The sequence below is a fragment of the Schistocerca serialis genome, chromosome 2 (genome assembly GCF_023864345.2).
Source record: "Schistocerca serialis cubense isolate TAMUIC-IGC-003099 chromosome 2, iqSchSeri2.2, whole genome shotgun sequence".
Taxonomy (NCBI): Eukaryota; Metazoa; Arthropoda; class Insecta; order Orthoptera; family Acrididae; genus Schistocerca; species Schistocerca serialis.
The window spans coordinates 724,691,434-724,704,386 of NC_064639.1; the positions used below are offsets into that span (position 1 = coordinate 724,691,434).

The following is a 12,953-nucleotide window of genomic DNA, read 5'->3' on the forward strand; positions in this document are numbered from 1 at the left end:
ACCATTCGATCCTTTATCAAAGGATGAATTCCACAAAATATGATTACGAACTCAAATATAAATCACATAATACACATTAATAACTTTTGTTGGACGAGAGCACTTATATATTCAAGATTATGGTTTTAGAAGGTATTAATCCAGTGGAATTCGTGACTCCAGGTTTGGATACATGATAATCCAGTCCCATTTGCGGAGATGGAGCACGGCCATTGCCACTCTAAAGACAGAAGTGTTTGTGGGAACTTAAGGCGGAAGATGTGTGTTTTAGTAAGTTTGTACAGACAATAGCTGATCTTCACTGTAAGTACCGGAGACACGGTAGCATTTTCAGGAGGAGGAGGCCAGAATCGTAAAAGGTGTAGATGCGCAATGAAGGAGGGACATCTCGAGTGAGTGACAAACTAACGTCAGAGTATTAAGACAGCTTACTTGAAACCGAAAGTGGTGGTCCAGTGGAAAACACTAAAGCGTTTGTCAGGAGGAGCGGAATTCAAATCTCAGTAATATCACGTAGACTAAAATGTTGCTCTTGTATAGCTTGACGTGAAAGCTGCTTAGTTCCTTCAATCTAATCTCTGCCAGTTCCTTGCTGTTCCATCCTACATTTTAAAAATGTTGCGCCTAATCTAGCTACCAATAGGTTTTGAAATACTAGTAATAAAAGACGGTTCAACAGACGAGGCCAGTTTTATTTACATAAAAAGAAGAAATACGGAATCAGCATGTTTTTAGCGTAATGATACTTACGTTAACATACGGCCCCAAGTTATCAGAAGATACTGGCTCGTCACCGTAGTAGAAGTTTTTCATCTCACGACAGAGGGCAATGCGGTCCTCCTTGCGGCCGTTGAAGTCCTGGGGGACCAGCCGCTGGAAGCTCATGTCGAGGTTCGCCGTGGCGTTGATGACATTACGGACGTTCTCTGTGAATGAAGTGTTTCTATAATTATTTGCATTTCTTGAGAAAACTAGCAGTTAATTTAGTACGTAGTACACGGCTGATGCAAGATGAGTGACGGAGGTAATGTCCATCAGTCCATAGGTCACTTGATTCGTGCTTCAGCAGCGAAAACGATACAGAGCTGATAGGACAATACATGCATTGCCTCTCCGACTAGAAGTGGCTGTATCAAGATAACTGCCATCTTCTTCCCAGCCCAGCTGCAGGAAAATGTCATACAACTTCTACCCTGAAATCGAATCGAAATATTTCAAATTATTTTGAAGCCATTTTGACTATTTTTCAACCGTGACTGCCTCAGAAAATATGTAAAAGTTTTTAACTACCGCTACCAGTCACAAAATTTGTTAACTAATGTATTATTTATTGTGCGACATGTTTCGGGGGTATACCTCATCGTCAGGCTATATGACATCACAAAAACAACTTTACGATAGGATGATGCAGATATTAAACAGTCTTTTCACAAATGCTGTGGTTGTCTTTGTTCTTATGGCGTGGCAGTCTCGTTGTGATGAGCTGAGGTGTTTCCATTTCTGTGGCTCTCGTGGCTTTCTTGATCACTGCTCACAAATTTTCACACACGCACCAGTAACTTGGAAACACGATCACAAAAACAAATATGTGATTTGTCTACCAATGGAGTTAGATAAGCACACCTGTAACGCTTTCGTACTTACTGAATGTATCTTTAATAAGATGCGCCGCTCTTTTTTGTATCTTCTCTAAATCATCTATAATTCACATCTGGTACAAATCCCAGACTGACAAGCAGTATTCGATTATTAGTCTAACGAAGATCTTGCAAGCTGCCTCCTTTGTGAGTGGACAACACTTCCTGAGGACTCTTCAAGTTATGGTCAGTATGGCTTCTGCTTCTCTACGATTAGTTTTATATGGTCGTTCCATCTTAAATTTCTCCGTCGAACACCCCCCAGATAGTTAATGCATGTGACTACTTCCAGCAATCCTTCAGATATTACGTAACAATATAATAATGTGTCTTTTTGCCTATTAATGTGCAAATCCGTTACTTTTGTTTCTGTTGAGGGTCAATTACAAATCCTTGCACCTAAGGTCGTTCCTCCACAGGTCTTCCACCACTTCCAAAAACGTTTTAGTGTCGCTACATCTCTGTGCACAACAGCGACATAACGCAAACAGCCTCATGGTGCTTCTGACATTATCCATTAGGTCACAATATTTAAAGGGGAAACGGTGGTAGCAAAAATCTCAGAGGTCTTGACAGATTTACTTCAGATTTTTACACGATACTCTAATAAACATTCGGCCGGACGTAGACAACTTATTTCTAAACAACAATGCGATTTTTCCCGAAAAAACCGACTGCGAGAAAGAAAATGCAGTACCGTGATGTGACAATGTGGTGCAGCGCGTGTGTTCAAGAGTCTGCCAGTACAGCTCTTCGAACGCCTTTGCGACACTCTCCCGCGGGTCAAACAACCCTGTGACCATTCACGCAGCCCTTCTCTACATACGTTCCATATCCCCCGTTAGTCCCGTTTGGTACAGGATCCACCTACTTGGTCAGTGTTCTATGTTGGGTGCACGTGTGATTTGTAAGAAATCTGCTCTGTAGACTGAGTGTACTTCCCCAGTATTCTACCCACAAATCGAAATATGCCACCTGCTTTACCCACTACTAACCCTACGTGACCAATGCGTCTCATATCTCTACAAATGTTACACCCAAACATTTGTATGAGTTGACCGATTCCAACTGTGACTCAGTGACAATATAGTCGTAAGACACTGTTATTTTTCTTCGTTTTGCAAAGCGCAAAATTTTACGTTTCTAGACATTTAACGAAAGCTGCCAATCTTTGCACCACTTTCAAATCTTATCAAAATTTGACTGGATGTTTAAGCAGCTTCATTCAGAAAGTATTTTAAAAAGTCCGAGGTCACCATAAATAATGTTCGCGATGTCATTGACATGTAACATGAATGGAAAGGGCCGCAAAACGCTTCCCAGAGGCAAACCCGAAGTTGAGTTTACGTCTGTCGATGACTCCAGTAAAATAAGCATAATCTGATGCGTCCTCCCTATCAGTCCAATCACAAATTTCATGTGATAACCCGTACGACAGTACTTTTGACAATAGTCGTAGAAGTGGTACTGAGTCCAATGCTTTTCAGAATTCAAGAAATACTGCATCTATCTGACTGCCTTGATCCAAAGCTTTCAGTAAGTCAAGTGAAAAAAGTGTGAGTTCGGTTCCACTTGATCGATGTTTTCGGAATCCGTGCTGGCTTCCATGAAGAAAGTCATTGTGTTCGAACTACCTCGTTATATTTGAGCTCAGAATATAATCTAAGATTATGCAACAAATCGATTTCAGTGACACTGGACGGTAATTTTGAGGATCACTTTTACTACTCTTGCTGTAAAAGGGAGTGTCCTACGCTTCCTTCCAACGACTGGGCGCGGTTTCTTGCTCGAAGGACCTACGACAGATTATACATAAAAAGGGGGTATCTCAGCCACAAATACAGTATAGAATTTGATCTGGATTCCATCGGGCCCTGGAGCTTTGTTCAATTTTAACGATTTCAGATGTTTCCCAACACCACTGACATTAACACTTATTTCACTCCTCCTTTCAGTGGTACGAGGATTAAATTGGGACAATTGTCCTGGGTTTTCCTTTGTAAACGAACATTTGAAAATAGAGTTACGCATTTCAGCTTTTGCTTTGCTACCCTCAATTTCATTTCCTGTCTCATTCGCTAGATACTGGACACTGAATCTGGTGCCACTAACAGTCTTTACATACGACCAGAATTTCTTTATGTATTGTTAGAGGTCATCTGTAATATCCTGTTACAGTAGTCCTTGAAGGCTTCATGCATTGGTCTCTAGTCACCTAAAAGCGTTTCATTCAGCATCTCGCTATTGACAGCTACGCCTTGCTATGCAGTAATTTCCGTTTCTTTACAATGACTGTATACGATGGAGGGTCCCTCCCACTATAAACTGTTCTACTGGCCACGTATCTATCCAGTGCATGGTGCACTATTCTTTGAAATTAGAGTCATAGTGACTGTACATGTCACGTCCTGTGCTAAAGGTTAAGTTTCCTCCTTGTGATATGATACTACTGTACTTTATGAAGTTTATTTACTAAATATCTCTTTCTACTTGCTTTTTTTGGCCTTTATACTTTGGTTTTGCAACAATCGCGTCATGGTCATTGATACCAGTTTTGATGTTGACATTGACAATGACGTCAGATCTATTTGTTGCCATTAGACCTAATATTTCCATCATGAGTGGGATCCGAGTTCTGTGCTCTAAGGAGTTATCAGAGAGAGTATTTAGTAATGTTTCACAGTGTGTCTTGTTACATCTATCACTAGAAAAACTTTAATTTTCGCAACTGAATGTTGGTTGATTTAAGTTTCAGATGATTACTTGGGAACCTATGTACGAGTACAAGCGAACTGAGGATTTCTCTAAGGTTTTCTGCCATATCAGCAAGTGAGTCTGGCGGACGATACAAGGACCTAACTGCAATTCTGTGCCCTCTCCTGATACAGACTCTTTCCCAAACAATCTCGCATGTTGTTTCAATTTTTGTAGCTACGGATTTGAGTGTTTTGTCTGCTGCGACGAAGACATGACATCAGTTTCCCATTAGCTTAACCTTTCGCTAAACACTTAAATTTTCTCCAGAAATCTTATGTGCTATCAACTTCAGGTTTTAACCAGATTTCTGTAACTAGTATCATGTGAGCTTCACTGCTTTTCAGGAGCGCTTCAAACTCTGCCAATTTGTTGCGATACCTTCGGCACTTTACCGTTGGGATTTTAGTATTCTCACCTGTGGGAGGCATTTCTTTCGATCTTACACTGATACTTCTGGGTTTCCCACAGCTATCGTTATCTAGACAGGATGGAGAATCGTCTAATCTGAAAAACTCTTTTGTGGAAATTGGAAATTTGTGGTAAGGTCTTATGGGACCAAACTGCTGAGGTCATCGGTCCCTAAGCTTACACACTATTTAATCTAACTTAAGCTAAGGACGACACACACACACACACACACACACACACACACACACACACACCCATGCCCGAGGGATGACTCGAACGTCCGACGTGGGGGAGCCGTGCGGACCGTGACAAGTCGCCTAACACCACGCGGCTACCCCGCGTGGCAAACCCTTGTGTGCACCCCACACGCAGTCAGCTACCTGGGTGCACATTGACCCATTTAGGTCGACCCTACAGTTTTCAATCCTACGGCGCAAGTCCAGGAGGTCGCAGCCTAGCTTCTCACAGAACCTTCGAAGTCTCTGGGTCAATCCTTCCACTTGACCCAGAACCAGTCAGCTTAGTACTGTAAGATACACCTCTCTTGTGAAACCTCTTTGCTTACCATGTTTTGAGTTATGGTAGTATGGGCCAAAACAAGACTTAATGAACTTACCCTTTGAGATTTCTCAGCCAACAACACCATACGACATTTACATTTAATTATTCCATAAACTGCGAGCCCCTCAAAAGATGCATAATGGGCGATTCATAGTTACCTGCTCTTTCCTCAGACAACTTTCTGTATGCTTAACAATGCCACATTCTGTGTTGGAATTACATCCAGGTTAACTTCACTGTTTATTACCATTTATCGCAGCAAACTGTAGCACAGATGTTACTGAAAACTGGATGAAGACGGTATGAACACCCTCTTTTACCCACTCAAGCCACAAACGTAAATTAGAGTTTACCTTCCCGTTGACGATGTGGTCATTAGAGACTGAGCAAATCTACATCTAAAAGTACCCATTTTACGTGAATGAGGAAGGGAAAATGCCTGTCTAGTTGACAAAGGTCGTCTCGGCAGCGTTTGCCTTAACTGCGCAGTCACATACACTGGACTACGCGGCTTTCAGACTAGTTTGTGATGGAAAGAAAATGAAGGCACTTATGCAATTTCTCTGATGCGGTCCATTCTCCACAGAATTCTGGATGATAGTTCAAGTTAGAGAGACAGCCTCCGTATTAAACTTCTCAGTGCTTAGTAGTGGAAGTACTGATAGTATAAAGCCAGCCTGTTATGTCAGCGCTGTAAACACTATCGATAAATCTGCTGAATCTGCTGAAGTAGTCACATGATAGTAATTAAACGATACGTCAATCACTCTTGCCTGCAAAAATTAACACTCTAATGGAAAACACTGGTTATAAACGTACTCGACATGTTCCATTAAGTTGTAACAGTTGCTACATTAAAAAATTTCCCACAGGCGTTGCATTTTTCTAAAACATTGTGTTATCACAAGAAAATGGTTTCACTTCGTAAAGATATATCGATAACATTACAGCTTGCTGTAATGAGAGGCTAACATGTAGAAAGGCGGCTTGCTACACTTCGGAAAAGGTGGAATTTGATTACAGGCGTAAGGGATTACCACGGGAAATAGCAACTTCTTTGGAATAATCGTAGACTGGGATGTTATAGCAAGGAGCATAACATTGCGGATAATAACATGGATAGCGTTTGATTTATTTACCGTAACTGCATTGTCAGTGCTTCATTGCCCGCCACAGAAAGCGTCTCTCACTCTTGAAACTGTTCAGAGCGTTTAATTTTGAGCCATTGACTTGAGAAATCTGTTTGAGAGTACTGTTGAAGCGAATGGGAGGATGACGTCTCTCTTCATCTCAACGTGCTTCCCATGTGTTAGGGCGCTTTACGTAAGAGATCAATTTACGTTTTTGGGTTTCTAATAGGCAACTGTAGCACTGAAGATGCAGCTGCCCTTTAAAAATTCCGTTCGAGAATAAAATACGCGATTAAAAGGCAGTACACGAATTTAATTTTTAGATTTGCAAACTTACGTTTCACTTTTACATCTATATCTACATCCATACTCCGCAAGTCACCTGACGGTGTGTGGCGGAGGGTACCTTGAGTACCTCTATCGGTTCTCCCTTCTATTCCAGTCTCGTATTGTTCGTGAAAAGAAGGATTGTCGGTATGCCTCTGTGTGGGCTCTAATCTCTCTGATTTTATCCTCATGGTCTCTTCGCGAGATATACGTAGGAGGGATCAATATACTGCTTGACTGCTCGGTGAAGGTATGTTCTCGAAACTTCAACGAAAGCCCGTACCGAGCTACTGAGCGTCTCTCCTGCAGAGTCTTCCACTGGAGTTTATCTCTCATCTCCGTAACGCTTTCTTGATTACTAAATGATCCTGTAACGAAGGGCGCTGCTCTCCGTTGGATCTTCTCTATCTCTTCTATCAACCCTATCTGGTACGGATCCCACACTGCTGAGCAGTATTCAAGCAGTGGGCGAACAAGCGTACTGTAACTTACTTCCTTTGTTTTCGGATTGCATTTCCTTAGGATTCTTCCAATGAATCTCAGACTGGCATCTGCTTTACCGACGATCAACTTTATATGATCGTTCCATTTTAAATCACTCCTAATGCGTACTCCTAGATAATTTATGGAATTAACTGGTTCCAGTTGCTGACCTGCTATATTGTAGCTAAATGATGAGGGATCTTTTTTTCTATGTATTCGCAGCACATTACACTTGTCTACATTGAGATTCAATTGCCATTCCCTGCACCATGCGTCAATTCGCTGCCGATCCTCCTGCATTTCAGTACTTTTGTTGCTAACACGGAAGAAAAGTCTAAACGGAGATCCTGTTATCCAAATATCTTGCTTTAAAATACTTATATAGTGAAGTAGTTAGAAAGCTGTAGAGCTGAAAGTAGTGAAATAGAGGTTAAAATAGTCCAGTTCCCAGTTCAATACGAAAAATAACAAACGGTAAATGATCAGCCTGAGTCCTACCTCCATCGCACATGTCAGTTTTTCTCTGCATGTCCATCTTTTCAGAGATGGTTGCTGGACGCAGCTGTTCGATACAAGATGTCTAATGCAACGTCTTTCAGTCGTCTAGTTTCGAAACTTATTTTATTTGGCTACCAGTTTCGACGATTTTCTGCCGACGGCAGATGATGGTTAAAGTGATCGCTATAGCAAGCAGTACTTCTGGCCAGTGTTTTGACCATAACCGAGGTGGAATCTTCCTACACGTCGATCAGGGGCCTGAAGATGGCGAAATAAATCGCCGAAACTGATAGCCAAATAAAATAAGTTTCGAAACTAGACGGCTCATTGGACATGCTGTCAGTTACTGCACTGTCTGCCGGACAGCTCAGACACGGGCACTTACTGACGAGGAAGACGGCGCCTTCTAGGGCGGTGACGCCGGTGAGCAGCGGCACGCGGTGGGCCCTGCCGGCGCGCAGCAGCTCGGCGGGCGGCTTCGTCAGGAAGGCGCCCCCCTCCGCGTCTGGCGGCTCCACCGTCATCACGAACGGGACCACCGTGCGCTCCTTGTCCTGCACGTGCGACACACGCAGCTGTTACACTGATCGCAGGATGCGCGAAAACATACACCAGCACTTCTAAAGTAACTGCATAACCACTAGAAATTTCACACAACTTCTCGAAAGGCGTGATGCTGAAAACTGCGAGATGGTAGACCAAAGTTACCCTAATATACACAGAAGAGCTAAAGAAATTGGTACACCTGCCTGATATCGCGCAGGGCCCCGCACGCAGAAATGCTACAACACGATTTGGCATGGACTCGACTAATGTCCGAAGTAGTGCTGGAGGGAATTGACACACTGAATCTTGCAGGGCTGTCCAGAAATCCGTGAGAGTACGGGTGGGGGGGGGGGACTCTTATGAACACCACGTTGCAAGGCATCCTAGATATGCTCAAAAATACTCACGTCTGGGGAGTTTGGTGACCAGCGGAAGTATTTAAACTCAGAAGAGTGTTCCTGAAGCCACTCCGTAGCGATTCTCGGCGTCTGGGGTGTCACATTGTCCTACTCGAATTGCCCAAGTCTGTCGGAATGCACGATGGACGTTAATGGATGCAAGTGATCAGAGGGGATGCTTACGTAAGTGTCTCTTGTCACAGTCGTATCTAGACGTATTAGGGGTCCCACATCACTCCAACTGCATTCGCCCCACACCATTACAGAGCTTCTACCAGGTTGAACAGTCCCCTGCTGACATGCAGGGTCCATGGACTCATGAGGTTGTCTCTATACCCGTACCCCACCTTCCGCTCGATACAATTTGAAGCGAGACTCGTCCCACCAGGCAACATGTTTTCAGCCATCAACAGTCCAATGTCGGTGTTGACGGGCCCAGACGAGGCGCAAAGCTTTGTGTCGTGCAATCAACAAGGGTACACGAGTGGGCCTTTTGCTCCGAAAGCCCATATCGACGATGTTTCTTTGAATGGTTCGCACGCTGACACTTGTCGATGGCCCAGCACTGAAATCTGCAGCAGTTTGCGGGAGGGTTGCACTTCTGTCACGTTGAACGATTCTCTTCAGTCGTCGTTGGTCCCGTTCTTGCATGATCTTTTTCCGGTCGCAGCTATGTCGGATATTTGATGCTTTACAGGATTCCTGATATTCACGGTACACTCATGAAGTGGTCGTACGGGAAAATTCTCACTTCATCACTACCTCGGAGATGCTGTGCCCCATCGCTCGTGCGCCGACTATAACACTACCTTCAAACTTACTTAAGGAGGGACGTTGATGAAATTGACCAAAAATGTTAAGTTTCGATTTATTTTTTCCTTGTTAATACAACTTATGGACAATAAGTTCCCAACGTTTCAATGTTGAAATCGCATCCGAAGTGCCTGAAAATTAATTAAAAGTGTGACGCGGCCTCCCTGCCACAGGCACGTTTTGAAACAGCACTTCAATATCAGCTCAGTCAACAACGATTCTGTGTATTACTTTCAACCAAACGTGTGCAGGATACATCTAGAAAGCCGTGATACATACCCATGGGTTCTGTAGATCATCTTTGACCGATCCTGCACTTCTCAAAAAGTGCGTTCATGGCAAAACCTAAAATCCAAATGAGTCTCTAAATTCACTCATATGGAAACGATGCCCTAAAAACACATTTGCATCTGGTACAGTTGTCAGAATTGCATTGTATTTAATGATGGGAACGTCGGGAGGATGAATGTATTAGAAAGAATGGGCTTCAAGATAGGAAATTTTACTCAAGACATCCTGAGAAAAATAGATTTACAGTGCGTGTCTGCAGCTGAAAAGTCAGTTGAAGATCTGGTAAAGGAAAGAAGACAGACTACAAGAAACTAGAAGAGAAACCTTGAAAGGTAAGACGACCCAGAGCACAAATGTGGTGCCCTCTGAAAAAGTGACATAAGAAAAAAAGTTAGACTGAACTTTAAATTGCGTTTCCGGGAAAATTTGTTTTTTAAAGTTTATGTACCTTTTCCTCAGATTCTATTAATGCTAGAATTATGAAATTTTGTACACATATTTCTGAAAACCTAATAAACTGTGTCTCAAGAGCAAATTTTTAAGTTCTGATTGCAAGCTGAGAGAAGGGGGCAAAGTGCTTGGAATTTTGTATGAATTCAAAATTGTACTTGTGGAATTACAATTAAAAAATTAAGAATATTCTCCTATTTGACCTGTTCCAAAAACCTCATGAGAGAAGCTTACAACATAGAAAGAGATGAAACAGAGAAATTTTTGTAGAAATCTCTTGAATACTTTCTGAGAAAAAGGAACATACATTATTTTTTGAAAATAATCAAAGGATTTTATATGTAAATGCGTTACTTTCATGTAAAGCGTGGTACAAAATTTCATTGCCATATCTCCAAAACTGTGGATTTGGTGCATTTTTGAAATAGTGTGTGTTTTTCATCAACGTCCCCCCTTACATCTTGATGACCTGCCGTTGTAGCAGCAGTAACCGATGTAACAACTGCGCCAGACAGTTGTTTATATAGCCGTTGTCGACCGCAGCGCCGTATTCTTCCTTTTCACATATCTCTGTATTTGAATATGCCTCAGTGTATTTAAAATAATACGCCTTACCTACACCTTAAGCGGTCCCCAGAAGATCAATAATATTGTGCAATATTATTGACGTACTCCGTAGGCAACTCAGTAATTTTGTCAACTGTATTTTAAATAATATTGGGCAATGCAATAATGCTGTGATTCGAACGATAAAGCCGCTGCTGTTGCGATAATTGCTCCACTTTGTTGGAAGCAGAAAAAAAAGTGGATGAAAAATTGATTCAAGGAACATCAAAGACAAATTACGGAAACTGGTTGATAGATTGAAGTTGAACGAAAAAATGAAATATTATCATAACTTCTTGTGTGTTTATGGTCTAACATTTGATACGCTACTGGAATTGGCGTCCCTACGTATGAGGACTGCCCCCTCCCTCCCTGGATAAATTTCTGCAGGCACGTAGAATGAGAGACGCAATTCCACCAAGTGAGCGAGTATCTATTACGCTACGATACCTTGCTAATGACACTTATTTCGAATACTTGAAATTTACAAGTGCAGTTTCACCTTCCAGTATTTGAGACATACCCATGGGAACATGCCGTGCAATAAAGCATGTGCTTAAGGATTACGTACAGGGTGGCAGCCAGTCAAGGAACATTTTAGAGAATTGGTTTAAGAAATTTATTTCAAAGACCCAGCGAAATTTTTACAAGTTTTCTCCCAGAGCAACTTCGGCTGTGCCTACGTGACACAAGTTGCCTGCTTTTCAGAACCGAGGCAGCTCTGTCCAGTTAAGCTGCTGGTAAGAGACGCCCTCAGCCCTGTGCTGAAACTGACAGCGAATTCATGCCAATGGTTTTAGTCAATAGCAATTCACGCCATTGGTTTTAGCCAGTAGCGTGGGTGGGATACACGTCACGTGTGTGGACTCTGGAGGATTCTGCGTTGAAGAACATAGCTGCCTCGCTCTCTTGTGATCCAGACCTCGAGCGGGACAGACGTCTTTCTTGGGAGGCAGAGCCGTCCACCAACATAAGTTGACATGAAGCGCCTCCCCATCCGTTGCCCGCATACTTAGTTGTTCGGCATCCTAGACTGGCCTAAACCAGGGAACTTCCAACCCTAGGCGCGCGCCCTTTGTATACCGTACACTGAAACACATTTTCTTTATTTTACCTAATTTCCTGCTCTGTCGTTCAACGGCAGCCCTGGATACCCACGTACAAGTCGTGATCGTTCAACCTCTTGTACATCGTCGTCGCAAGCCGAATCCAACGACCTTTGCCCCCCACCCCCTTCCTTGCCCATGTGCAGTTATATTCGGGTAAATGATGTATACACAGAGACAAATATTTAGACATACTTTTGTTAATAACTTTGCACTAATTAAATATTTTAGAAACATCTTCCTTCGTAACCGTTCCCTATTTTTCTGGACAGCAAATAATACGATCCATCATTCTTCTTAACACTACTGTTATATGCTCATATCACCTAACATCCCACAAAGCGAACAATGATTTATACATTTCGGTGCACTCGAAAAACAATGCTCTTCCATCTTATTTTGAACTTACTTTGCACATTAAAAAAACCCCTAACGTAGCGTAATGTCCTTCCTATATTCAGCATGCGAGAGATCGTCAAGAATATTGTCAATAGTGCCCATAGATGGCACAGTATTCCCAAAGCTTTTAATTTTTTCAATATTGTTGCACAATCTCTCAGTCTCACTCGTAGACGGTCAATATTTTTGTACGTCAGGAAAATATTGTCAGCACCATCGACCGTGCAAGGCAGTGGACGTCAAACGTTTTAAAGAGCCAACAATTTTGGGGTGGCATCTCGTACCGCATATGTTCCGATCTTATTATCAAATGGCAACCTAGACAAGTTAGCACGTTATGAGCCCCCAGCAGACTGGCTATAGTAAGGGAGCGATAAGTTGGCTGCCGGCACCATCTGGACCACTCCGTGTCGACTGTCCTCTTGTTACAGAATGCTGCCACCCTCAACGACCGCTAAGTTGTGACACTGTAATTGCGTGAAGAAGTGTTATGTTGTGTGAGCTGATGATCAGCCGCTTAATAATGGTAATTTTACTTATTTT

The 12,953-nt window shown here is 42.6% G+C and overlaps 1 protein-coding gene across 1 annotated transcript in view; it reads right to left on the reverse strand.

Annotated features, from left to right (window-relative positions):
• The window catches only part of LOC126456363 (juvenile hormone esterase-like), a 120,713-nt gene that overhangs the window by 41,593 nt on the left and 66,167 nt on the right, over window positions 1–12,953 (reverse strand). Inside the window, exons 7-8 of the mRNA XM_050092117.1 lie at window positions 8,187–8,355; window positions 751–926 (exon numbers count right to left, since the gene is read on the reverse strand). Coding sequence (XP_049948074.1) covers window positions 751–926; window positions 8,187–8,355 — 345 coding nt within the window. The remainder of the gene's footprint in view (window positions 1–750; window positions 927–8,186; window positions 8,356–12,953) is intronic.